This window comes from Artibeus jamaicensis, unplaced genomic scaffold (genome assembly GCF_021234435.1).
Source record: "Artibeus jamaicensis isolate MK-2021 breed Jamaican fruit bat unplaced genomic scaffold, CSHL_Jam_final scaffold_1689, whole genome shotgun sequence".
In the NCBI taxonomy this organism is placed as follows: Eukaryota; Metazoa; Chordata; class Mammalia; order Chiroptera; family Phyllostomidae; genus Artibeus; species Artibeus jamaicensis.
Genome location: NW_026522029.1, coordinates 8041920 through 8068600, shown reverse-complemented (window position 1 = coordinate 8068600; position 26681 = coordinate 8041920). Strand labels below are relative to the sequence as shown.

Below are 26681 nucleotides of genomic sequence, written 5' to 3'. Positions count from 1 at the left end.
GGACCAGGTTCCGACTCTGACAGCGGGTTGGAGCCGCCGCGTGTCCCCCTCGGGTCTGCCCCGGGCTGTTCGTGGCAAAGAACTGGAGCCCCCTCGGGGCCGAACTCCCCGCAGAGGCCGCAGGTCCCTTTAAGGAGTCCTGCGGGCTAAGAAAGGGGCGCGGGGGGCGGGAGGAGGGTTCCGCAGGGCGCGCCACGTGACCGGGAGGCCAAGTTCGCTGGCGAGTTTGACAGAAGTTTGAATCGGACTCGGGGGCTTTCTGCAGCCGCAGGGCGGGCGCGGCGGCCGCGACCTGGGCGAGTGCAAGCAGCCGCGGCCCCGAGACCCACCGGCCGGGCCTGGACAGCGCTCCGCCGCCGCTCGCGCCCCCGGCCGCCGGTCAGCAGCCCCCAGCCCGCCCGCGGCCCCCGCAGCCTCCAGCCAGGGAGTCGAGCCCCGGCGCCGCGCCCCAGCCCCGCAGCGCCAGCATGTCCTCGACGGAGAGCCCGAGCCGCCCGGCGGACAAGTCGCCGCGCCAGCAGGTACACCCCGCGCGCGCCTCTGCACCTGGGGGTCGGGACTGTCATTGCTCCCCTTTCCGGGGTGCGGAGAGCTTTCCCGGGGAACCCCACCGCCCTGACCCCTGGCCCTCCCCGCCTTCGCAGGTGGATCGCCTGCTCGTGGGGCTGCGCTGGCGGCGGCTGGAGGAGCCGCTGGGCTTCATCAAAGTTCTCCAGTGGGTGAGTCGCGGCCCCAGCCGCCGGCTATTTCGGGAGCCTGGACTGTGACGCTGACCCGAAGCAATGTGGCCGGAGTGGGGGGGCAGGGAGATCCTGCGGTCCGCGGCCCGCAGAAGGGTGGGGGGCGGCGACAGGTGGGCGGGGGAGGGGCGGGCTGGGGTTGTTTCTGCAGCACTTGGTGGCAGGAGGGTGCGAAGCGAGGCAGGCGGAGTCCGGGATTCGGTCCTTCTATGTGCAAGGAGCCTCTGCCCGAGGCGCTCACATTTCAGCCGGGCGAGAGGTCCCGGGTGTAACCTTTCCAGAACTCTGATCCTGCACATACCACTCCTCCGAGGCAGGAGGGGGAGGGCGACGGGGGGGATGAGAAGCGCCGCGGAGGGCAGGGGAGGGAAGGAGGCGGCGCTGGAAACCATCCTGTACCCAAACCCACCCGGCCCTGGCTGACCCTGCAGGTGCACTGAGGGGGGGGGGTGGGGCAAGGCCCCCGGCTGCCGGTTTCCCCGTTAAGGTCACTGGAGTAATCTGGTTCCTGTAACTGAGTGAAGCGGTGGATGAATGAATGAATGAATGAATGAGTGAGTGAATGAAGTTCATGGCTCCAGGAATAAATAAAAGGAAAAACAAGATAGAATAAAAAATCACAGTGTGGCCAGAATGTGGCTTGTAGAATAATGTAGACTATTTTGCTGGGAAGCCAGGGACCTGGGCTCCATAACTGGGCCTGCCTTCTTCAGCCATGTGACCTTGGGCCAGTCACTTCTCTGGACTTCAGTTTCCAATATCAGTAAAATGTTGATCAGAACAACCCCAGGGCCTCCTTCTGCTCTGAAAGAGTTGGCATGCTAAAATAGCACCCTTCGTTAGCCTTAGCCCGCGACCTTGAAGAAACCACCTGCCCAGAGCCTCAGTTTCCCCTGTGATGGTCCAGGGGAAACACAGTCTCCCTGCTTCACGGGTGCTTGGAGACATTGGCCGCTCTCTGTCCTTCCCAGTGTCCAGGGCCTCCTGGGTGTAAGCTGGGAATGTGGACAGGTGCAGTCACTCTTTCAAATCATAAAGACTTGGGGGCATTTAGTGTGCCGTCACAGAAGAGATTTTGGTTAGGCTATCCACACGGCAAATGGTGTGTGAATAACATATTAATGTGCTTTCAGCACAGAATCCGGCTGGAGAGTAAGTTACCGTTAATACGGAGGAGGATTGAGTTCTAAAGGGCTTTTAACTCCCTGGAGACAGGAGTTATCCCTGTGTCACCCATTCCTAAGTGATCATTTGGATGAGACTCATCGAATCTGGGATTCAGGGGTGATAGTGCATTTGGGGTTGTCTCTGGGCATCTGAGACGCTGAGTGGGGCTGTGGGCCAGCCTGGGGAGCTTCCAAGTGCAAACTCTGGGAGCCATTAGGGACTTTCCACTCTCCCTGCTGCCGCCTCAAGAGCAGCTGGACAGACTGCCGACTGAGCTCTTTCACCCACTCCCATTTTTCTGTCCTGACCCCACCACCTGAGCACCAGAGGGGCCATACGAGAAGGCTCTTAAGGCTCCATGTGACCACCATTCAGAACCTGGGAGCCATTACGAGCAGTCCAAAGGAACAGAGCTTGAAATATAAGAGTAGAATTTTATCATTAAACTAGACAAATGGATCTAAGGGACATTTAAGAAAGACTGTCAAGGAACAAAGGTAACAATGAGGTCCTTGGACCATAGAATAATCTTCCAAGGGGGGATTCTGCAAAGATTCCTTCTTCAACCCTTCTATCCTTCTCCCAACCCCTCTCCCATCCCCGCCCCCAGTCCTGGCACTGTTTCTACAAAGGCTGCATGAAGCAATGCCTAGGAGAACGATCCAGTCTCCTCCCAGGTCCAGCACTGCCCCCTCAGGGCTGACCCATCTTGGTGACCCTTTTACAATTCCTAATCATTGAGAGAAAGAAGATGCCTTCTCTCATAACGCTAAATCCGAGGCCCGGGTGGACTCGGAACTCAGTGTTCATTCGAAGGACAGCACAGTGAGGAGACTGCACTCGCTTTTACGGCCACCCTCAGAGCGAGAGTCTCCCTCCCCCTGCAGACAAGCCAGCGTCCACGTGCCTGGGACTCTGCACCCACAGTGACTGTGAAACTGTCATCGGGGGTTTCACTCCTTTCCTGCTGGCGGGATCGAGTGCTCCTGACTAGAAAAGGAAAAATTAAAAAAAAAAAAGACCCACAAATTGAAAACTTTCACTGTCATTAGTACCAAAAGCAAAGGCTTTAGTGTACCTAAAGGTGAGAAGCAAGGAATGTTGTTCTATCAGTCAGGAGTTTGGCTTGGCACGACTTTAAAATTGAAGAATGAACTAACCTCTCCTCAGTTCCTTAGTATCGCTAAGTCAATACTAAGCTAGTGAAATAACACAGGCAGAGACCAGTTGTTGGAGAATGAGGGTTTTTTTGTTGTTTTTTAAAAAAAATTTTAAAGGCACACTTTAAAAAAAAAATCCTCACCCAAGGACATGTCTATTGATGAGAGAGAGAGAGAGAGGACTCGAACCCACGATGTTTTGGTGTACAGGATGATGCCCCAACCAACAGAGCCACTCATCCAGGGAAAAAGAGGCAGCCTTTGAGGTTGGTTGGCCTTGATTTAAATCCAGTCTCCTCTGCTTTTTAGCGGTGGAGCCTACAGTAAGTGCTGAAACTTTATGGGCCTCAGTTTCTTACCTGTAAATGAGGGTAAGATCTCTTGTGGGCTCCCCGAGAGGACTGCAGGAGGTAATGTCTGTGGAGCATCCAAGCATTCAGGAAGACTGTGGCGAGCCTCTCAGTCTAGGGCTTATTCTACAAGTATTGGTTCCCTTCCCTCCTATTCCTGAACCAGCCCTGTCCCCCGACTTTGCCCATTATGCAGACTGTCAACTAGACTTGTCCTTTGGTGAGATTATTCAAGTATCACTGCCAAATCCTCACTTTAAGGGCAAGGTACAAAAGAATGTTCCGGATTACTGAGTCACTGTTCCCATAAGAAGTCATGTTATCATTAACTGGGTGTGCCCCAGATCCATAATTCACCTTTGAGGTGCCAAAGTCACTTATTTGGCTCTGGGGTCTCTAATGAAAATCAGCCATTTCAATAAGTGTGGGGAGCCCTGACCAGTGTGGCTCAGTGGGTTGGGTGTCATCCTGCAAACAAAAAGGTTGCTGGTTCGATTCTAGGTCAGGGCACAAGCCTAGATTTCTGGCCAGGTCCCCGGTCAGGGGTGTGAGAGAAGTAACCAATCCATGTTTCCCTCGAACATCAATGTTTCTCTCCTCTTTCTCCCTCTCTTCCCACTTCTCTAAAAATAATTTTTTTTTAATCTTAAAAAAAAAAACAAGTGTGGGGAAAGTGAAAGCAGCCCCTCGGAGTCCCTGGAACCGATGAGATGAGATGAGATGAGGTGGGGGGAGGACTGCGGGGTGGGACTTGTCTTCCTTGTTAGAACACGGACGTTGACGGAGGAGCTGTGTTCTCAGAACTGACACGGGCCTCTCCCCATCCAGCAAGCCGGTGCCAACGTGGAGCTCCATCCTTAAACCGGCCAGATCATTCCAGCGTCCTTCCAAAAGAGACGCAGAGGCGGGAAGAGGAGGGGGTGGCGGGCAGTGTCTGACCACCGCTGTCCCCAGCAGTGCGGGTCCGACAGGAGGAAGGCTGTTGGACAGAACTCCAGAGATCCACCCCCTGGTCCCAGGGACTCCATCTCTCCTTGCTTCTTGTTCTTTGTGACCAGATGGCTCAACCTCGAGCCTGGTGCTTGGTGACAGGGGTGGTTTCAGTTCTTTCCCGCTCTTCCCTGTGGCTCAGTCACCTGGCACAGTTAAAGAAGAAAGAAAACAGGTGCGGAAAGGTGGAGGGGGTGTCTCTGCTCCTGCACCCCAGGTTGGAACTACACCTTTCCACCAGCAACCCTCCCTGCCTGTGGGAGAGATGTTTTTTTTTCGGCCTTTGTAACTCTGTGACACAGGGTTTTTGTTCGCCTGTTTTAACATGACACCCTCCTTTCTACCTGTAAACGCTGTGAACAGGCAGCATCTTATTTATCTTTGTGTCTTTGGCACCTGGCACAAAGTAGATGCTCAGTGACTCTTTGTCAATAAATGAATGAATGTAGTAGAGAGCACCCTGGAGGTGCGTCGGGATATGTAAATTCTAAGCCCGGCTCTCACATTGATTAAATGTGACCTTGGGAAAGTCACTTAATCTTTTGGGACTTCAGTTGCCACCTCCGTGAAAGGAGACCAGTGGTGCTCGCGCTCGATAATCTCTGAGATCCTTTCTGCTCAGCTGCTCTCCATGGGCCTATGAGGACTCCTCCAAGTCCTCCCTTCCCCCCACCCACTCGGCAAACCGCCTGCCACACAGCCAACTGCAATGTCAGACTGAATCTTGCATGCTGCTTAAAAATGGGTTATATGAGGCGGTTAGAGATTCCTGACTTTCAAAGAATCAGAACAGAAGAGAATACAGTTCAAACAAAAGTATTATGAGTATGTTTGCCCATAAAAAATAATAAAGCAGGGTTCACGGTGGTCAGAACCTCCAGGTGGCCACCTACACATGGCAGAACTCTTGGTGACAATGGAAGAGTTCTATAATGTATCAATAATGTATCATAGATACATTATAGTATGGCACCTGCTAGTCCCATGTGGCTAGTGAGCACTTGAAATGTGGCTAGTGTGCCTAAGCAAGTGAATTGTAACCTGTATTTAATTTTCATGTACATTTCCACAGGGCTAGTGGTCACTCTTGCGAACCACGAGCTCTGTGAGGACAGAGATTTTTATTCTCTTTTGTTCACTGCTAAGTATTAGTGGCTAGAGCAATTCCTGACACACAGTAGATGCTCAATAAATGTCATTTTTTCTGAAGACGCCAGAAGCATCTGTCCAGGGAATTCGGGCAGAGAGAAGCTTTCAGAACAGCCCATCCCACTGCCCCAGGTTAGGAATACCCACACTCTTAGGGAACCTGTATGGGGCCTTTCACTGGCTAACTGCCTACAGGTAAAAATACATCCAACCGTGCGGCCCCTCCTAGAACGTGATGCCCTAATTGTGTCCGGTTGGCCATCGGAAGCCAAGAGGAGTCAGAGAACCACACAGTGGACAAAAGACTAGAGACAGCCTCTGAGACAAGGCCCACTGTGATACCAGGGAGGAGACTTGGAGTGTGCAAAAGGTGATGGCACGGAGGTGCTGGGTGACGTCCCCACAGCTCTGAGGGACGATGAGGACCACCAGTCTCCATGGCAACCTCCGAAATGTCAGGAGGATGAGGAAGTTCTTCAGGAATGGGAGAGAGGTCACACTATCTCCTTCCCTGCATGTTTTTAAAAATGGAGACAATTCTCATTTGTCTGGACTAAACCTCCTAGAAAGAGAGAGGTGCCCATTATGACCTTTAAAGGGGGTCAGTGGCTCCATCGCCGAGAGGATGTGCCAGGCCAGGTGGTGCGGGGCGGGGCCATGGCACGGGGCACCAGCCTGGGGCTGGGCGCAGCTGCTGGCAAGCACGGGCAAACGTGGCCAAGAGCTGCCTGGTGACGTTCCCCTCAGCGAGTGAGGGGCTGCAGCTTTGTGAAGGCCTCCAGGGGACCTCCTCCAAACCCTCATTTTACAGGTGAGGACATGGAGACCTGGAGAGCAGAGCGGGTCACCCAGCTAATTTTGTGACAGAGCCAGATTTCTAGACTCCTAATCCAGGTCTCTTCTCACTCCGTGACACCAGCAAGCCCGAGCCAAACAATGTGCACACGTCTCTATTTCCGCCTCTGGCTGCAGGATGGGGGCGTGGATTAGCTGTCTTCTAGGTGCTTAACGTCCAAGACACAGAGTCACAGAAACACACAGAAAATGAACAATGAGCAGAGTCCGTGCCCTGCCCAATGAGAGTGATTGCGTCATGAGCAAGCCCAGGAAACGGGGCCTGAGCCAACGATGTGGGGCGGGTAAGAGGTTCCAATTTCTCACCTCCTGTTCTAATCCAAGCTTGTTTCCCCAGAAGGAAATGCGAAAATCATAGGCTGAGGGCATCATTTCATTTGAGACCAGAGGTTTAGTAGAATGAGAGGAAAACAATTCACGTGACCTGAAACGCCTTCCTTAACTCTCCCAGAGAAACGACAGCGCCAACCGATCAGAAAGGGAGCAGCCCCTGGGGAAAGAGTGGAGGCTGGCAAGGCAGGTGGAGGGTGCTGTTCCCTGGGCTTGAGCCAGGGCCCTGGGCACGGGCCCAGCCAGCTCTGCTGGGTGAAGAGCGGTCGGGTGGCAGTACCACAGGAGGGCAGCATGGCCCCTGCTCTCCTGGTCCCTCTGAGGGCTTGGCAGAAGTTGTCCCCTTCAGCTCTGTCCCCTTCCACTCAGGCAGGCAGCCACAGGAAATCAGCTACAAACAGGCATGACCTGACCAAAAATGGCTCAATCGGAAGAACAAATCAAAGCCCCAGAGCCAATACTTTTAAGCGACCAAGAGATAGCCAGCCTATCAGATGCACAGCTCAAAACACTGATGATCAGGATGCTCACAGAACTGGTTGATTTTGGTCCCTAATTAGATGAAAAAATGAAGGCTACATGAACTGAAATGAAGGAAAATGCACAGGGAACCAATAGTGATGGGAAGAAAACTGGGATTCAGATCAATGGAGTGGACCAGAAGGAAGAAAGAAACAACCACACAGAAAAGAATGAAGAAACAAGAATTTCAAAAAATAAGGAGAGGCTTAGGAACCTCCAGGACATCTTTAAACACTCCAACATCTGAATTATAGGGGTACCAGAAGGGGAAGAGGAAGAACAACAAGTGGAAAACTTATTTGAACAAATAATAAAGGAGAACTTCCCCAATCTGGCAAAGGAAATAGACTTCCAGGAAGTCCAGGAAGCTCAGAGAGTACCAAAGAAGGTAGACCCAAGGAGGAACACACCAAGGCACATCATAATTACATTAGCCAAGATTAAAATGAAGGAGAGAATTCCAGAAGCAGCAAGAGATAAGGGGACAGTCACCTACAAAGGAGTTCCCATCAGACTGTTAGCGGATTTCTCAAAAGAGACCTTGCAGGCAAGAAGGGGCTGGAAAGAAGTATTCCAAGTTATGAAAGTCAAGGACCTACATCCAAGATTGCTCTATCCAGAAAAGCTTTCATTTAGAATGGAAGGGCAGATAAAGTGCTTCTCAGATAAGGTCAAGTTGAAGGAGTTCATCATCACCAAGCCCTTATTATATGAAATGTTAAAAGGGACTTATCTAAGAAAAAGAAGATAAAAAAGATGAACAGTGAAAGGACAGAAAACTCAGTTATTAACAACCACACCTAAACAAAAGCAAACTAAGAGGACAGCTAGATCAGGAGCAGAGCCACAGAAATGGAGGTCACATGGAGGGTTAGCAACAGGGGTTTGGGAGGAGGAGGGGAGGAAAGGTAGAGAGAATAAGTAGCATAGACGGTGGGGAGAAAATAGATGGGGGGGAGGACAAGAGTAGCCTGGGAAATGTAGAAGCTAAAGAACTTGTGACACATGGACATGAACTAAAGGAGGGAGTATGGGGGAGGGGTGTGCAGGGTGGAGGGGAATGAAGGGTGGGAAATGGGTCAACTGTAATGGCATAGTCAATAAAATATATTAAAAAAGGAAATCAGCTACAAGGTAATGATGGGATCCCATGGTGGCTTCGAGAGAGACGCGGGAAGAACTCCAAGTGTGCCTGATCCAGGTTGGTGCAGGGGAATCTATTTCCAGGGTGCCTCTCCCTTGGGGAGGAAATTCAAGGCCAGCTTTGAGCTAGAAGGTTCCAAAAGCCTACATCACTTTGTGCTAGTCATCATCTTAAGGTTACCTGTGGCCCCCACTGCCACATCCACACACCATCAAAGTTGCCTTATTCATGTAGCCATCGGGTCCACACCCCGTGCAGTGACCCCAGGTCCCCGAGGCTGGACAACCGATGGGAGCCCAGGGTCTCCACCCGGGAGGGACCTGTTCGAAGAGGTCCTGATGCCACCCCCACCCCTGCACTTATCTGAACTAGTGAGAGTCAGAGGGTAGTTTGGAAGGGTCATTCCGTGGCCAGGTGAGGCCTTCTGACTCTCGAAGGGCTTCGTTCTCCCTCAGCTCTTTGCCATTTTCGCCTTTGGGTGCTGCGGCTCCTACAGCGGGGAGACAGGAGCGATGGTTCACTGCAACAACGAGGCCAAGGACGTGAGCGCCATCATCGTCCTGTTCGGCTATCCCTTCAGGTGAGCAGCCGGGCCCCGCCCACCCCTCTCCGAACGCGGGTCCTTCCTGCGCTGTAGGAGTTTCAGACTCACTGACCAAAGAAAAACGTGAGGGAAATCAGATGGGCCATTGTGGTGATAACGGTCCAGTTAACAGCAGGTGACAACAGCTTCACAGAAAGATCTCATGCAGTTCGGAAGGGAGGGTCATGAGAGTCTGGACAAGCTGGGCAGCTCTCTCTGACCCTCAGCAGCCTCCTCCTTCCCTTGAAGGTAAGGACGCTCATTGGTACTTTGACCCCAAAGAGCTGAGGTGGGTGCTTATCAGGCACAGGAATACAAGGAGGTGCACTGTGCCCAGGAGAAGAGGACAGTCTTTCCCGGGTATTTGGGAGCTGAGGGAGAGGGAACCCCAAGTATTCAGAGGACAGTGGGGACAGGGCTCACCTTTTCAGAAATTTCTAGCAGCGGCAGCCAAGCGAGGTTGTCTTTTGTATACACTGGGATGTTTGTTTTCCTCTCTGTTTTGTCCAGAGTGTTCTCCCTGCAGCCTCAGGAAGGCCGGGAGCCCTCTGGCCTGTGTCTGCCCTGGGGCAGAGAGGAGCTCCGCTCCTGGTGGCTCGGCTACCAGGATGGATGGACTGTATATGTTGTGGTTGTGACCTAAAGGGCCCTGGGGGTACTTGGAAACCCTTGGTCACATACCTGGGCAGGCAGATGAGTGGGTCTGGGGCGTGGCTGAATGGGAGGCAGCATTTAAGGGGACTCCCAGGGACGCTCCTGTCCTGGCTGTAAGGTCCACCCTCTCGGCCCCTGGAAGAGTGGGGGAGGGGTGAGAGAGCACAGGCCACCCCCCTCAGGGCCGCCCTGGCTCAGCAGCCCGACACCCCGCAGGTTGAACCGGGCCCAGTACGAAATGCCCCTCTGTGACGACGATTCCACCTTCAAGACCATGCACCTCATGGGGGACTTCTCTGCCCCCGCCGAGTTCTTCGTGACACTGGGCATCTTTTCCTTCTTCTACACCATGGCCGCGCTGGTGTTCTACCTGCGCTTCCACGCCCTCTACACGGAGAACAAGCGCTTCCCGCTGGCGGTGAGTGGGCGCGAGCCAGAGCCCGCGGCTTTCCGGGTCCCTGCCGCCTGTCCTCTCTTTGCCTTTGGCCCCTGGGGCCGGTGGAAGGCCCCAGCCTCTGGCCTCTGCTCTGCCAGCCTCCACCGCCTGGCCTCCTCGAGGGAGGGCTACAGCATCGAGAAGCGGGCTCCGGGCCGGCCTAAGTGGGTTCCAATCTCGGGACTGTCCCTTACTAGCTGTGTGCTCTTGGAAAAGCTATTTGCTCTCTCTAAACCTCCATTTCCTCAACTATAACGCGGGAATAAAATAGTAGCTATTATTAATATTATTCCCCCTTTGCTTCCTCCCCGTCCCGGGCGTGTGAGGCGGAGCGGTGTCTTAGGGGACCCCGTTTGCCACTGGTTGTCGCCGCGGGGTGGTGGGTCAAAGGGAAGGCTAGTGGGTTCAGACACTGCGCTGTACACCCGAGACTACTGTCGTCAACTGTCACCAAAAAACACGTTAAAAAAAAAAAGAACCGTTTTCAAAAACTTTAAGGAAAGGCAGGGAGGGGAGAACGGGGAGTCTAGGCAACTTGGGTTTTGGGGTGACCGCTGACCAGCAGGCGCCCGGGTGCCTTGCTAGCTGACCTCGGGTCTGAGGGCGTGGGCAAGGACTATCCTGGAGGCGGGATTTCCTCCGAGGAAGGGAGCGGCCTCGCTGGGACCGGCCTGGCCACCCCGGAGGCTCCATCTGGGACCCGGAGAGGCGGCTGTCCGGGGACCCCAGGACGCCAGCGTTACAGCAAGAGGAAGAGAAGTGGGGACCTGGGGTGCGATTGTGTTTCCTGTCCCTCTCCTCCTCCCAGGACTTCTGCGTGACCGTCTCCTTCACCTTCTTCTGGCTGGTAGCTGCAGCCGCCTGGGGCAAGGGCCTGACCGACGTCAAGGGCGCCACGCGGCCGTCCAGCCTGACCGCCGCCATGCCCGTGTGCCACGGCGAGGAAGCGGTGTGCAGCGCCGGGGCCACGCCCTCCATGGGGCTGGTCAACCTCTCCGTGGTGAGACCTGCGGCCACCAGAGGGTTTGGGCGGGGAGGCGGGGCTGTCCCAGGTGCCCAGTTTTGTCCCAGCAGCGGGTTCTGAGAAGAACGGAGAGGGTGACCCCACAGCTGATGTCCCCTACACCCAGAGCAGCACCCCCTGTGCCTAACGCTGGCTGCGAGAAGTCATTTTGGGATAGGGGACCCCAAGAGCCACTCAGCCTCCTGTCCCTTCCTCCTGCTGCACCCCGCCTTCCCATTTCCCCGATTTTCTCCGCACCCCCGCACCCCCACTCCCCCTGCCTTCTCACCATGTGTGGGAAGGCGGCGCCCAGGGCTGTGGCTGCGCTTACAGCCGAGTGCAGATCCAGAGGGGAAGGGGCTCATCGTCACTGGGGCCTCCAGGCTGGAGAAGGGCTTTGGGCAGCCCTGGGGCAGCGGGTATGCGCATCCTAGCTGACATGGCATTGACACATTTTTTAAAAAGATTTTATTTATTTATCTTTAGAGGGGAAGGGAAGGAGAGAGGAAGAGAAATATCAGTGTATGGTTGCCTCTCGTGCGTCCCCTGCTGGGAATTGGGCCTGCAACCCAGGCATGTGCCCTGACTGGGAATCAACCGTGAGCCTTTGGTTCGCAGCCCGCACTTACTGAGCTACACCAGCCAGGGCCCGCGGACACATTTTCATATCAGTTGGGAAATAGCTGAGGCCTGGAGCTCCTCAAACGTCCCGTCATGCCAGCCACCAACCCTACCCTGAAAATGGCCTGAACCTCCCCAAGGCCCAGCAACTGAAGGGTTTAATGTCTGGCACACCAGGGGCCTTCTAGACCTCGCTGGAACCCTGCCGATAGGTTTCACCACCACCCCCAACATTTTATTGTAAAAATGTTCACACTCACAGCAGAATTTTACAATGAACACCCACGTACTCATTACCTAGACTGTGCCATGTGTATCCGCCTCTCTTCATCTGTCAATCCATCTTATTTTTAATGCATTTCAAAGTTAATTGCAGGCATCAGTACCCTTCCCCCCAAATACTTCCTGCTGATAGGTTTTTAAATATTTTGAATAAATAGGTGAGTAGAGCCCTGGCTGGGTCCCTCCCTGGCCGGGTCCCTGGCCTTAAGGAAGGAGCACCTTGGACAGCTCTGGCCACACCCACCCTGCAGAAGGCTCTGGGAACTGGGTCCTGCAGGGCTTGTGGGGAGCGCCACCAGGGCCCTTGCTCATTGCTGTGCTTTGCACAACACTCCACCGCAGGGGCCAGCGTCCCTTAGTGCCCATGCCTCAGCTTGGGTGCATCTGTACACGGTTAGACACTCCCATCAGAGGACCTCCTAGTGGGTGATGGCTTTGAACTCCATCTCAATATCCAGTGACCTGGCTTTCAGTTTTTGCGGCCCTCTGCCCTCTCCCCATCTGCCCCCCCCAGGCACTCCCCTCCCTGTTTCCACGATGCCCCTTCTTCTTCTCACAAACTACCCGATGTCCTTGCAGCTCTTCGGCTTTATCAACTTCTTCCTGTGGGCCGGGAACTGTTGGTTTGTGTTCAAGGAGACCCCGTGGCACGGGCAGGCCCAGGCCCAGGCCCAGGGCCAGGCCCCCAGCCAGGAGAGCGCGGCTGAGCAGGGAGCCGTGGAGAAGCAGTAAGCAGCCTTGGCCTAGCTGCTCCGGAACAGGACAGCACCTCTTAAACACCTTCGGCTTCCAGGACCGCCCCCTTCTTCCTGCTCCCCCTCCCCTCCCCCACCATTCTGGCCTTGGAGCTTTGAGAAGTCCTTGTCGACGATGGATGGATGGGCAGGCAGCAGCTGTCGGAAACCTGGGCAGCCCTCCCAGTGGCTTCCTGTCCCTCCTCTTGCTGGAGCCCCGGATGGGATGGCAGGAACTCAGGGCTTCTTGCCTACTGCCTGGACCCAGGCATCTTACTTGGGGCCGCAGGGTGCCTCCCAGCCCCTGCTGCGCGCAAGGGTTGGAGGCAGGAGACCAGAGCCCTGAGACTGGTTCCTAGCAGCCACTTCTATCAGCCTGTCAATAAAAGTGGGGGGAGGGGAAACTGGTTGGCAGCCGTCTCCCTGGTCCCTTGCGTGAAGGGCCCACCAGTGGGTTAGTGAGCCCTTTTCGATGGGTGCCACCTAGGCCCCGTGCTGGCACTGATCTCCAGAGAGTCCTGGCTCAGTGTGCTTCCCACTCCTTCCTCTGGCCTCTGCTTGCCCACAGAGTCCACCATGCGTGAACTGGGGAGGCTCACTAGCCTGGGGAACAGCCTTCAGAGGGTCCCGAGGAAGCCTTAAACTCCGTGGGGAGCAGATACATTGCAACTGCATTGAAATTCAAGAAACTAAAGTCAGGAAGCTTGCTGGGGGGGGGTCAGTTTCTTCTGCTCCCTCAGTCCTCCTGCCCCTCCAGGCTGGGGCATTTTCCACCAGCACTCAAAACTCATGCCTGCCCTAAACTCCTTACCTTCCTCCCTGGCCTCCTTCCTAGGCTTGGTCTCGAAGGGGTCTTACAGCATCCCCATCCCAGACCTCCCCCAACCTCTCTGTCCATCTCCATCCACCCTTTCCCCCAGCCCCTTGGGTCTGAGGCATTCGAGATCCTTCTCCAAGTCTAGCTGGGCCTTCCTTTCATTCCTGGGGGCCAGAAAGGGCCTTTGGAAGGGTCCAAAGGACCATCATAAGGCTAAGTTGCCCCAGAACCCTAGGACATGGATGGATGGGCCCCTTCCTTCCTCATTCTCTGCCGGCCCCCCACAGCTCCTTCTCTGGTCCCCCTTTCACACTTCCCCTTCTCACCTTTACTAAAGGATATGCCTCTCCCTTTGCCTGCCATTCCCCACTGCGGCCTCATCTCTCCCAGGCTCTCTCCCCTATCCTGTCCGGGGAGGGCCGGCGCTATTGGTGCTTCTTCACATCGGGACCCGGTTCCGTGTGTCTTTGTTGTGTCTCCTCTTTCTGGTCCCTCCTTCAGTCCCTCTCTGGACCCCAGGGTCTAGGACTCAGTGCTGACTACCCAGCCCCAACCCAGCCCCCCCTGGCCATAGGGCTGCCCAGAGACGGATGGAGAAGATTGAATCTGGCCATCTTCCAGCAGGGTGTCAACTAAGTGCCCTGTGCCAACCTCTCCTCAGGACTGAGTCAACCCCTCCCACCTCCTCACCTCCCAAGATGTCATTCACAGGAACGTGTGCATACCAGGGCATCCAGGGGTCAGGACCTTGGCCTTTGGGCCAATCATTTCTTCTTCGGGTCAGAGTTCCCCCACCTGACAGGGCGAGTGAGAGGTTTATATCCTCATATGCTCCAGAGCCCTACGATTCAAGAATTAGATGTTTTTCTTCCTCCTCCTCCTCCTCCTCCTCCTTCTTCTTCTTCTTCTTTTTTTTCCAGTTTGGGAGAAGGGATTTGAGGAGGGAAGAGAGGAGTTGGGGATGAGAGTGTTTCTAAGTCTGAAACTCTGTCCTGAACTGTCCCCGTGGTTACTCACATACAAGGGGGGGCAGTTTTGCTTCAAGAGATGCAGAGAACAAAGGGGTGACTTCATTCTTCTGCAAGCTGCCCCTGTGGGGGTCTGTGAGCAGCCTCTACTGGAACTTTGTTTGGATTCTGTACGCATGTTTATACCTGATTTGCAATGTGATGGATATAGTATCCACCTTTAGGGGTCGAAGTTAGCGACTGGCCTATCACTGGGGAAGGGGAGTGGGGGGTCTGCACCCCTGCCGAGGACACCTAGCCCCAAACTTTCCCTGGGGCAGAGAAGGCTCTTTCCCCTCCAGGGGCTAGCTTGTTCTCACCCAGAAGAGCCTCGATTTAGGCTATGGCCTCTCCCTCCCTAAGAGGAAAGACTGCTTCACCTCATTACCCTCAGCGGGCTGGGCGAGGCCAAATGCCCAAGGACAGGGCTGTCCTCATAGGATTCGTGTCCCTTCCAAGCCGGGCTGGCAGCACCACTTTGCCTAGTGGGGCCAGAGGTAGAAGAAGGTGTCTGGTTTCTCCAGCTGCTGCAGGAGGCCAACAGGCAGGGCCCTTTGCCCTAGTAAACTCTGACCTCCCTCCCCCTAGGTTGCCTACTTAGGACCTTTCCTGAACATGAGTTCCCTCCACCATCATGGTCATAGGTCTCCTCCCTCCGGGACTGCAGATCAGGGGTGGGGGGAGAATGCCGCGTGTCATTTCTGGTGCTTATTATTACACGTTGGAATAAACAGTGCTTCAAGCATTTGCCATGAAGGAGCCAAGACTGGAGCCCCTCTGGGGATTTTTTCCCTCTTCCTCCCCTCGTTTAAGTTCTTGAATGAACATCTGCATTTCCATCAAAAGATCATTCAACTCCTCTCTACTCAGCACCCCATGCAGTAAAGTCTGAAGACTGAGGAGCTGTTCCTGGCTGGCCCCAGTCTGGGGACATCTCTTTTGGTGGCATCGTTAGTCTAAAGCAATGGAGACTCATTAGCAAATTTAGAGCAAACTCAAAAGGCGAGAGAGACTGGCTTCCACCAAGCTTTTACATTTGTTCTCTACCATCTGTGACCTAGAGAGGCGTCCTGTCAGACTCGAGGAGGCCATATGCTCGCCCTCTTAGCTGTAAAGGTTCTTGCTGAACAAACTTGTACCTTTCTCCCCACTTATGAACATCGCACGGGATGTTTACATTCCCTAGAAAAACACACCTGGGCTCAACATGACATTCAATGTCACTAGGTCCCTGGGTCCCCTAGGTTCTCAGGTCCGGAATCCCTGCCCTCAGAGATCATCCTTGAGGGGAAAGGGAGAAGAAATTCGAGGTTTTGGAGGCACAGACTTGGACTAATTCGCCTCTGATTGGGTTCCTCCTCAGGTGAAGGAATGAATATGAGGTGAAGTGTGAAGGGCTGAGGAGGGCAAAGAGAATTAGTGTCTCTCTTCTGATGTGATGGGGAGGAGCGGGCTTTTGTCTTTTGATCGTGTGAGGGTGGGAAGAAATGTTATCAGCTGAGAAGAAGAAAGAGGTGGATGATTAAGGTATTTTTCAGGCCTTAGCGAGGAAAATGACAGATCTGATGAGAAATCCCCGAGTGCCGAAGCTCTGGTAGCACCCCTTCCAGCAGAGGAAATATTCATAAGGAAAAGAAGCCAAAGTGATGGATGGAGTCAGGGTCCAGCCGGGGTTTGGGAAGAGGCAAAACAGGGGATCGATCGCAGGGCTCAGGAGGAGAAAGACGATCAGCAGAGATGCTGCAAAGCATCTCTGGGGCTGGCCAGTTCCGGGGCTGGCCCTGGCTCGCAGACAGCCTTGTGTCATCCTGACAGGTGATCTCGGTCAGTTCAGCTGGATCCTCCCAAACACGGACAACGCTACTCCAAGCCTCTGCTCTTCATCAGGGCAGCGTGGGGTTCCCGCAAAGGAGGCACAACACGGGAGCCTAGGACCCTCCCCCACTCCAACCCCTGTGTCCTTCAATACATCCTACAGACTCCCTCCCCTTGCCCTTCTGATTCACCGCGCCCACCTCCTTGCACCTACCCTATTCCATCTACGGGGGAGCGAAGTCGCTCCGTAGCCGCCAGCCCTGCAAGGGGCGCCAGCCGGTTGGGGGAGGCACGACTCAGAGCGGCTGGGGCGTTTTGCGCCGAACTTGAGAGAGTGGGCTGGGAGCAGAAAGAATGCGTGCACAAGGGTTAGGAGAGGAAGTTCTGGGGCCTTGGTCTCTTTTTTCCCCTCAATTGTGCATTTCGGAGCGGCTCTCCCCGTAAGATCGGTAGGCAACGGCACCTCCTCCAAGACTACATTTCCCAGAAGGCTATGAGGAAGGGAGGGTGAGGGAAAGGCGACCTGTGCTGCGCTTGTGCAAAGAGTGAGCTGGAAAGGTGGGAGGGAGAGGCGAGGCGTGCCCGCGGCGGGACTGGGGGAGGGGGGCCCCGCGGCGGCGGCGCCGGGGCGGGCGCGCGTCCGCGGCGGTGATGGCGGTGCGTGAACGCGCGGCGGCAGCAATGGCCGCTCTGGAGCGGCGGCTGCCGAGTCTCGATGACTTCGCGGGACAGAGCTGGAGCTCGTGGGTGGAACGGGCCGACCTGCCCGCGGCCGATGGTGAGTGAAGCTCCCCTAGAGTCTGGGGACCCCATCACTGTCTCCCCTCCCCCACTCCGGGTCCCCTCTAGCAGAGGGGAGCTGCCGACAGGAGCCGCCGTCCGGCTCCCCGGCCCCCCAAACAAAGGACCCGCCGGGTCCTAGTGCCCGCCCGCTCCCCCTCCTCCGCGCCTCCGGGTCCTAGCGCCGGCTCATCGCTCTCAGCCCACCCTACCCACCTCTGCTTCTGCCGGTACCCAATACCTGTCCCCACATGTACTTGCTTTTATCTTCCTCCTTGCTTGCTGTCTTCCAGCTTCCGCCCCTGCTAAACCTGCCTTGGGCTTTCCCCAGCCGCCACGGTCCTCTCCACGTGTTTCCCACGCACCCCACTTCTGTGCCCTCCTCCCAGCCCCCCTTGTTCCTTCGCCTTCTGCCCCACACCTTCTGCTCCTTTTCGGCTTTTGCCTGCTGGCTGCGGCGCTACTGGACCCCCAGCCTCCTCCGCATTAGTTTGTCGGTCTGTCCCTCTATCCATCCTCCCTTCCTGCCTCCTTCTGTCCATCATCCATACCTCCAACCCACCGTCCTTTCCCGGGCCTCTTGCCTCTCTCCCCTAAACCCCACCTTCTCCAGGCCCCTGAGTGCCTTTGGTGATCAGGCTGACAGCCCCCTTCTCCTGATCTTTGTCTCCTGGGCCCCTGGGGGCACCTGGCCTCGTCGTGGCCTTTGGGGTGACAGCAAGCATCACGCCCCTGAAGAAGTTTGCAAGTAAGAAGAGGTGGAGGAGGAGGATGGCTCCCTGCGGTCTCTTGATGACACTTGTTCTCCTCTGAGACTTCCGACTCCCAGCTCGGTTCTGTCCATCACTGCATTTTAACTGACTTGAGATGGGAGCTGCCCCTTGTCTCTTGCATGCCTAACCCACCACTCCTCTTGTCTGGAGATTATATAAGACTGTCAACTGTCTTCTCAGCCTAGAAAGGGGCAAATCTGTTAGTGGGCAGCTGAAGCAGACCTAAGTGGGAGCCCAGGCCACCCCGTGCTCTGTGGGCAAGGATGGGGCCATTGTCAGGGTCTGGGTGCATTGAGAACCGGAAATGGAATCAGACGGGTTTGGTGACTCAGAATTGATTTTTTTTTTTTTTTTTCAAGAAACAGGGAGGGGAATAGAGGAGGCAGGGGAGGGGAGGGAGGTAGGGGGGTGGGGAAAGAGCTGTTCTGCACAGCTGCGATCTTTTGGCCATGCACCCAGAAACCAAGAGGAACAAGGGTAACCCTGGCCCAGAACCCCCCCTAAAGAGGGAAGGGGCTTATATCACTGACCAAGGGGACTTTGAAGATGCCAGAGGGCCCCAAACCCTCAGTTTCTCTGCTCTGTGGCTGTCATGCCAACGTAGGACCTGAGAAGCTGGGTGTAACTTTGACGATGCTGCAGTAACCCAGGTGGAATGAAATTGAGTTCATGGGGATGGGGACCTGGAAGAGTTTCCATCTGGGATGCCACGGAGTAGCAGAAAGGACCCATATGAGAAATCTCAAGAAGGGACTTTGGGATCTATAGTAAAATATGTTAAGAACTGTTTCCCATTTGACTGAGGAAGCAGGCCAGAAAAGCTGTTTACCTACCGTCACTCAACTAGCCAGCAATGGAACCCTGAACCTCACCCTGGCATCAAAGGTCTATAAGAAAGGTGGCTGAATCCCTCCTAATGGGACTAGCTCCTTCCAGAGGCAACAGATGGAGGAAGAAAGGGCACTTGGAGAAGGACCCAACTGAACACTCTCCGAGTGGTCCTGAGCATCAGGAGCTTGTTGGGGAGCGTGGGCTTCCTACTGCCTGGCTGTGGGCTGCAGGCACTGGTGGGTGGGAGACGGGCCTTCTGGGCAGAGGTTGCTCCTCCTGAGCTGTGTCTCTCCTCCAGGGACTGAGCTGGAGGAGACTAACAAAAGCATGAAGAAGTTGGACGCCATGACCCTCATTAAGGAAGGTGAGCATCAGTACACGCCAGGGCTGGGGCCCAGGGCAGTCAGGACCCCTCTGCTCTGCCACTACATCCCAGGAGGTGGCTGCCTGACGGGACAGGTCTGGGATCCTCGCTCGGATAGGTCTGAGTCCACCCATTCTCCTGGCTTCTGTGACCTGTTCCAGAAGATTCTAATCGCAGGGAGCTGATGCCCACTTTCCCGAAAGCCCGCGTTCTCAGGGACTGGTTAGGTCGAACTCTGGAAGCTGGGAGCCTCCCGAATAAAGCCTGTCACATCAACAGGGAAGGGAAGTGTCTCCTCAGTTGTGGGGTGGGAGTGCTGGCCAGTCCCCCAGGGGAGCCCTGGGGTGCCCAGCCCCAGTGATCAGGGCTTCTTCATTGCAGACATGTCCATCTTCGGGCACTGCCCTGCCCATGACGACTTCTACTTGGTTGTATGTAACCACTGCAGCCAAGTGGTGAAGCCTCAAGCTTTCCAGAAGCACTGCGGTGAGGGGAGCCCGAGGGAGGAGATGGAGGGGGGCAGGGGGCAGCGGAACTTGGAACTTGGCCGGCTGGGAGGTCAAGTGTGTAATGGAGGAAGGCCTTGGGGATAGGAAAGTCCTGGGGGTGGGGGCTGGTTTAGGAGGGTCGTGGCAGGTTGGGATGACTGTGTGAGCAAACTTGCAGCAGTTCTGGTGGAGTTGAGGAGCTAAGAGGTGCAGGAAGCTGGGTCCTAGGATTTTGAGTCTTGAAAGTTCAGATTCCAAGGGGAAGGAGGCACATTTAAAATCTCCACCAGATTCTCTGTGGTGAGTCTGTGCACAGGGTTAGCAGGTTGGGAAGGAGGCAGTTGGTCACTCACCTGGATTACTCTCTCCACCTCCTGGTGACAGAAAGAAGACATGGGCCCCTCAGCAAGCTTTACGCCCGGGCCCCACCCCCACCTCCAGCCCCTGCCAGCTCTCAGAAATGCCATGTAGTGAATGGGCAGGGCCCCGCTTGTAGGGCCCCAGGTTCCACCAAAACCTCCTCCAGGGAGAAGGGCCAGGGGTCCCGGAGCCGTGGCCACCAACCTCCTGAGAAGACCCAGAAGGACAACCTCTGGTAAGGAGAGGCTGGAGACCGCCCCCGAGGAGTGGCCCTGACCCCGGCCCAGGGAGGGGTTGACAGGTAGAGGCAGCCAAGGGGCGATGGGTGCTGCCCACAGCAGGAGGCGTCCAGCTCCCTCTGCAGCCCCCTTCCCTGCACCCCAGGGAGTGTGGGGCCCTCGTTTCCCACGTTCTGCACTCCTGCTGGAGCCCACCCAAGCTCCAGGGCTGGGAAGGAGATGGCCCTGGGCTACAGCCCAGGCCCCAGGCCCCGCCTCCCTGCCCCCAGTCCACGCCCTCTCTCCATGTGTAGCCTTTTCGTGCCTGTGGTGAATTTGGAGAAGATGTCCAGTCTCCCGAAGCCCGATGGACACGGAGTCAGGGTGGCCCCGCCCTCTGCTTTCCTCAGCCAGCCAGGCAGCCTCGCCAAGGACTCCCCTGGAAAACCCCCCATGGCGCCCCCTTCTAAAGAACTTCCTGGCAGAGAGAACATCAAGATAACCCCCAGCGAGGGTCCCAGTCATCGGGTTGAAGGCAGCCCCCCTGAAAAGGAGCCTGGTGGGGCTAGGCTGCCCCCCAAAACCCACCGGAAGATGGCTCGTGAGTAGTCGTGGTCTTGGGGGTCAGGAAGGTAGAGTGGGGACTCTTCGCTCTGTCCCTGAACCTGGTGCAGAAGAGGGCGGGAAGGAGGGGGCCTGGCCGTCACTGGCTGCCAGAGTACAGGAGCCCCGGGTCAACCCTCGACATGGACACTTTTGGCCTGCCTGCTCTCTGGGGGCGTAAGCCTAGGTCTCCTGATCAAGGCTGGGGGAGCCTGTGCCTAAGCAGGTGAAATTGGCCCTCCTCACCTGGGCTGGTGACCTGCATCTTTTCCCACCGATGCCTAGGGCACGAGCCCCCTCTCCCAGCTGGTTTCCCTGGCATCCCGGGTGCCGGGGACTGCTTTTGTGTTTTGATATGTGTTACCCTGTTTTGGGCTTGGAGCCCCCAGAAGGAGTGCCTGGGCTGGGAATGGGGACAGGGATGGTTCTTGTGCCCAGCAAAGAGCCACTGAGGCCCATTGACAGTCCTCCGGCAGGGGGCCTGCAGCCTCAGACTGGAGGGCGGGGCAGGGGGTGGGCGCTTTGCCTGAGGCCCAGTTTGCCTTCCCTGGAAATGGCTCGGGGGCTCACGGGGACCACTTTCCTGATAGGGAAAGAGTGCGACCTCAACAGGCAGTGTGGGGTGATAAATCCAGAGACCAAAAAGATCTGCACCCGCCTACTGACGTGCAAGGTAACCCCTCTCCTACCGCACATCCAGGGAGGACAGCACGGACATGGGCCCTGGGCTGGGAGAGGAACTGAGATGTTCTCCACCATCCAGCTCCAGGGATGGGGTGAAGCCCAGACCAGGGGAGGGGAGGCTGCCCACAGTGGGCCCAGGTGGGGGCCGGAGGCAGGGGATGACTTCAGATCCTGGCATCTCAAAGGAGGGTTCTGGCCTGTGGGGGAGTGAAACGGAGACACGCAGACCCACCCACAAACACACTCACACCCCCCTCTCTCTCCGCTTGCCCAGGCCAGAGCACACCGCTGCCCCTCACCCCTGCTCAGCTGACACCCCCCTCCCCACCCCTCCATCCTGCTGTGTTCTAGATCCACTCGGTGCACCAGCGCCGGGAGGTCCAGGGCCGGGCTAAGGACTTCGATGTGCTCGTGGCAGAGCTGAAGGCCAACTCCCGTAAAGGGGAGTCCCCCAAGGAGAAGAGCCCAGGGTGCAAGGAGCCGGCCCTTGAGCGCCCTTCCCAGGAGCCCCTTTCCTCGGCCCCCATGGTGGCGGTGGCCGCCGCTCCCAGCAGCACCTTCTCTGCTCGGGCCAAGCAGACCTACTCATACTGTGCACTGCCCAGGTACGTCCAGGGTCTAGCCCCAACTCACCTGGGGGCACTTGGCTCCCTGCCATCAGGGACCCCTGAAGGATGCTATTCACTCTACGCAGAGAGTGGGGGGAGACCCGGGGCCCCAGTGGGTGCGGAAGTAGGCGACTCCCTGCTTCTAACCAAGCACACCGTGGTGCCCCAGCCTCTGTAGCATGCCAGTTCCAACACCCAGGATTAAGACATTTTCCCAGCTGCTTCCAACAGGCCAAAACTCAGACCTGGGCAGCCAAAAGGGTCAGCGAGCCAAAAGGCTCAGGGGCCTGGGCGAGGCGGTCCTACTGTGTATTCATTCGCTGGCCTCTTCGTGTGCAGAGGCTGCACCGGACCCCGGGGGAGAGCCTGTCTTGCTGAAGGAGACCCACACGCATCTCTGCCCATCACTCAAGGGGCAGACCCGAGACACGGGCTCAGCTCCTGGGCAGGCTCACAGGAGTATGTGATGCCAGAAGGGGGTTGAGAGACTTGATGGGGCAGACCACAGTCGGGTGCAGTTAAACTCAGAAGACTTTCTGGAGGAGGCAAATGTGGAGCAGAGCGCCCCCCTGGGGGGGCAGGGCCTGGGCAGTGGAGGGGCTGCCGAGCGAGTCCCCAGGGAGCTGTGGCCCCTGATCTTCCTGGTTCTTACACTGTGAGCTCTGCTGTTCCCTCCCTTCCTGTCCTCCCTTCCTCTTTGCTGGCTTTTTGAGCCTGGTGGTGCAGGGACAGCCCCACCCCGGCCCACTCCTGTCACACTGCCCTCACATCCCCTTTGGCCCTTCCAGGTCCCGGGCCTCCTCTGAGAGTGAATTGGATGATGCAGGCCCCTGTGGTGGTGATGGGGACCCAGGCCTGTTCCCTTTCCCCCTGCCCCGGGGTGGGGCCCAGGCCTCCAGCGAGGAGAGTGAGGAGGAGGGGACATCTGATGACCTCCACCTCCCCCCTGACTGCCATTATGCATCCCGGCCCCCCAGGCCACAGGCGGTAAGGACCTGGGGAGGTGGGGACGGGGTGGGGGAGCGGCCCAGCCCTCCCTCTGCCCCATGTTGGGGGGTCAGATCCTGTGTGTGGGTGCCCTCCCTGTATCTCAGGCCTGCCAACCGTGTACCTCCCTTCTGTCTCCAGTTCTGCACCTTCGGGAGCCGGCTGGTGAGTCCAGGGTGCTACGTGTTCAGCCGCCGGCTGGACCGGTTCTGCTCAGCGCTGAGCTCCATGCTGGAGAGGCACCTCAGCTCACACATGTGGAAGTGAGTGTCTCGGGCGCAGAGCTTCCCTCCCCAGGCCCCAGGCATACTCAAGCCTCAGAAGCCCTAATTCTTCACACATACCCATAGATGTGGCTTGGCTGCTTGCCAGCAAGACCCTGGCCAGAAGGAAGAGGAGGTGGGGAAACTTGGTGGCCTGGTGCTGGGCTAAGGCAGGGCAGATATAGTGGTCTGGGAGTGACTCTCGACTGTTATCCATCACTTCCAGTACGTTTTGGGTAACTAGCAGTAGGGGGTGTCCAGACATTTAAAAGGAGGTTATTACATGGGTCTCTGTGCTAGCTCCTTCCTGCCTATCTCTCCCTGTACCTTCTTCTTAACACTCACTTCCAGTGTCTCCCAGCAGATGGCAGCACTGGCAGGGCTCTGGGCCGTTTCTAGGTGGGGCAGACACTGGTGTGGGCGTTGGTGGAGAGGCCCTCTTGTTTGTTTGACATGACAGTGACGCCCTCTTTTTGCTGCAGGAAGATCCCACCGGCCGCTGAGCCTCCGTCCCATCTTGCCAGCTCATCGCTCTCCGCTCCCCTGAGCCCTTCCTCTACCGGCAGCTGCCCCCGCCTTCCAGGCCCACCCCCCAGACCTGCCTGCCCAGCTTCCATACCTCCCACCAAGGACAGCCTTGTCCCCAGCTACCCTGCAGGCTCCCCCAGTGTGGCAGCCGCCTGCAGCCAGGCGGAGTGTATGGGTGGGAGCCAGGCCATCACCTCTCCGCTGCCTGCCAACACGCCCTCCCCATCCTTCAGCAAGCTCCCACCTTCGAAGGCCAGCAAGTCGGCCAAAGGCAAGGCCGGGGCCGAGGTGGAGGCCCCTTCCCGCAAGCGGAAGTTATCCCCTGGCCCCACTAGTTTCAAACGGACCTGCATCCTGGAGCCCACTGGAAAAGGCAAACCCTCTAGCTGCCGGGGCCTCTCGGCCAAGACGAAAACAGCCCTGAACATGGGGCTTAATGGGACGGTGGGGCCCCGAGTGAAGCGGGCAGGGCCCCTGGACTGTCGGGGCTCTCCTCATCAGCCTTCCACTGCGGTCAAGGCTTCTCAGCTGGACAGCCGGGGAGCGGCCGGCCACCCAGCCAAGGCCCTGCCGACCAACTGCCTCTCTGAGGAGGAGGTAGCCAAGAAGCGGAAAAACCTGGCCACTTACTGCCGGCCGGTGAAGGCCAAGCACTGCCCGGCTGGCCCCCCTGCTGATGGGGCCTGCTCCGTGCGCCGCAAGAAGCCAGGTCCAGCCCTGGCCTTTGAGGAGAAGTGTTCTGCACTGAAGGTACCCGCCCAGCTCCCCAAAGAGCGTGGGCAGGGAAGGGTCAGGATGGCTGAGGGTGGAGTGCATTCTGGGTGACACAGACAGGGTGCTGGGTCAATGTTTGTGCAGAGAGGGGAGAAAGGGGAGGCTGAGAGAATTCCTGGGCCATCTTTAGGGAGAGGGGTTCAGCTCTTTGCAAGGTGACACAGGCTTTTGCTTGAAGGGCCTTCTGCTCTCTCCAGCCCTTTCCCTTGGGCGGAGGAGATAGTGCCTCTGCTGCCCTCCCCCACCTTTGCTTTAATCAAAGGGCCACTTTCTGAATTGACTGTGGCCCTTACTCCAGGAACTGGAGCTACCTCTGTCCCCTGAAGGAAAGGAAGTTGGACTCCATGAGCTCTGAGAAGAAAGGTTTGGGCTGTGGTGTTGAGCTCGGGTCCCTGGGCTGTGGGCCTAACGCTCTGTGCAGCAGCGTGGGCCGGCCAGTCTTGCTCATTGGCTTTGTCCCTGGGCATCAGGGCATTGAAGGGCAGGGACCCAACCCAAAGTGCATAAATGCGTGCATGCCCACCTTGCACAGGTCCCCACTTCTAGGTGTTTGGGTGCCAGGCAAGTTCTCCAGCATTTTTGGTAAAGCCAGCAGTCAGATTTGGGGGCCTCTGTTGATGGTGGCCTGGAGCAGTAGGCTAAGAGTGGTCCGTGAGGTCTTAGCCCAGAGGCTGTTACGGGGGGGCAGGCAGGGGGGATGCACCCCTGGGTTAGGCATGGGCTGCAGGCCTACCTGCACCTCTGGTGCCCATATGAGAACAGTGGGTGTGACCGCCGCCCAGGGCCTGAGCGTGCATATGTGCGTGAGTGCTTGCTAGGCCGCCCCTGCGAGGCCGGCTTTCGTCTGCCCCCTTGCCCAGCTTTGCTTACTAGGCCGGCAGGACGAAATCAAGCCTCAGCTCTTGGGGTCCACACAGTTCGCTAGGGAGGTGGACTGGCCCCCCAGCCTGACCCTGTCTCTTGCCTCTTGTCTTCCTGCAGTCAAAAGCCCATTAACAAGAAAGTGCCTGCCCACTTCGATGGAGCCGCCAGCACCTCCTCCCCTCCAGATCCAGGCCCCCAGGCTGCTGCCGCTTTTTATAACTTTATATTATTTTTTTTAAGAAAAAAATCTTTAAAATACCTCAAGACTGTCTCCCTGTTCTGTTGCTGCTAAGGAAATGTAAAGACAGAAACATAGAAAAGGAAGGAAGCAAAAGCATGTAACAAAATGAGTGTCCTTACTGTCCCCAACTGTCCCCCAGGAGATGGAGATGATAGACAGCCCGACTCCAGATCCCTTTCCTTGTCCCTTGAAACACTGTGGAAATGGCTGGGATTTGTATAACTGGAGAGTCGTCTTTCCAGACAGGGCGATGAGGCATGGCTGTCAGTGAGCAGTGCTTCCCCAGAATCTCGACTCCAGAGCAGACTCCAGTCCCTGTGGGAAGGGAGCTTCACCGGGAGGGAGCCTCACCTCTGGCTCTGTTCTTGGATATTTGCCCAGAGGGTCTGTGGCAGTCAGACTGTGGCCCTTTTATGGTCTCAGCAACCCTGGGTCTCTGTCACATCTCCAAATTGTTGCTTCATTTCTTCAGCTGCTCCTGCCGCTTCACCACCGCTGCAGGGAACTGAATTGCGTTGGTACCTATTCTCAGAATGCCCCTGCCTGTTTTGGTCTCTCCCTCCCTGGCCTGCGGGTTTGCCCTGAAGGAAAGGGGTATAGCCTCTCCTTGCTCGGCCTCCTTGAGCTGAACCGCACCTTTTTTGGAGTCAGGAAGGGTCTGATCACTTGCAGAGCTCCCTGGGTGTTGAGGCCCTGGCCCCTTAGAATCAATCACCTGGCTCCCCAGGGCTGAGCAGATGGTGTGGAGGCAGCGGGGCTGGGAGTGCCCTCGTTCTTCCGTTTATCGCACTGGGGACAACTGTTGGTCTTCAAACCTGACTCATTTGGTCGCAGCACTGTTTTTCCCCTTGTTCCTTCCTTTTGGCCTCCTTGTTTTAAGTCAAGGAGTCTTCTTCCCTTGTAAAGGGATAGTAGGAAAGAATGGGCAGCCAGGGAAATCCAGTATTCCATGAAAA

General features: G+C 56.6%; 2 protein-coding genes across 5 annotated transcripts; both read left to right on the top strand.

Annotated features, from left to right (window-relative positions):
• Window positions 1-214: 214 nt before the first annotated feature.
• SYPL2 (synaptophysin like 2) lies at window positions 215-14435 on the top strand. Its single transcript, XM_037152532.2, has 6 exons — window positions 215-521; window positions 645-719; window positions 8863-8987; window positions 9861-10062; window positions 10889-11080; window positions 12566-14435. Exons 1-6 carry the CDS (start codon window positions 468-470, stop codon window positions 12716-12718), a joined length of 801 nt encoding a protein of 266 aa, XP_037008427.1. The 5' UTR covers window positions 215-467; the 3' UTR covers window positions 12719-14435.
• Window positions 14436-17000: 2565 nt separating this feature from the next.
• ATXN7L2 (ataxin 7 like 2) lies at window positions 17001-26058 on the top strand. 4 transcript variants are annotated; one of them, XM_053656003.1, is made up of 11 exons: window positions 17001-17137; window positions 19042-19107; window positions 19489-19593; window positions 19980-20190; window positions 20584-20774; window positions 21367-21449; window positions 21812-22065; window positions 22857-23055; window positions 23197-23318; window positions 23801-24596; window positions 25602-26053. In XM_053656003.1, the coding sequence occupies exons 1-11, from the start codon at window positions 17011-17013 to the stop codon at window positions 25614-25616; spliced, it is 2169 nt and encodes a 722-aa protein (XP_053511978.1). In that variant the 5' UTR covers window positions 17001-17010; the 3' UTR covers window positions 25617-26053. The 4 variants fall into 4 exon arrangements, with proteins under 4 accessions (XP_053511978.1, XP_037008333.2, XP_053511979.1 ...); XM_037152438.2 differs by having other exon boundaries at window positions 20488-20774; XM_053656004.1 differs by lacking the exon at window positions 19489-19593 and having other exon boundaries at window positions 20488-20774; window positions 25602-26054.
• Window positions 26059-26681: the final 623 nt, after the last annotated feature.

Coding starts and splice junctions, on each gene's coding strand:
- SYPL2 (XM_037152532.2), top strand. CDS start 468: ATGTCCTCGACGGAGAGCCCGAGCCGCCCGGCGGACAAGTCGCCGCGC. Junction 522..644: donor ACAAGTCGCCGCGCCAGCAG/GTACACCCCGCG, acceptor CCGCCTTCGCAG/GTGGATCGCCTGCTCGTGGG. Junction 11,081..12,565: donor GGCTGGTCAACCTCTCCGTG/GTGAGACCTGCG, acceptor ATGTCCTTGCAG/CTCTTCGGCTTTATCAACTT.
- ATXN7L2 (XM_037152438.2), top strand. CDS start 17,011: ATGGCGGTGCGTGAACGCGCGGCGGCAGCAATGGCCGCTCTGGAGCGG. Junction 19,594..19,979: donor AGCTTTCCAGAAGCACTGCG/GTGAGGGGAGCC, acceptor TCCTGGTGACAG/AAAGAAGACATGGGCCCCTC. Junction 23,319..23,800: donor CTCAGCTCACACATGTGGAA/GTGAGTGTCTCG, acceptor TTTTTGCTGCAG/GAAGATCCCACCGGCCGCTG.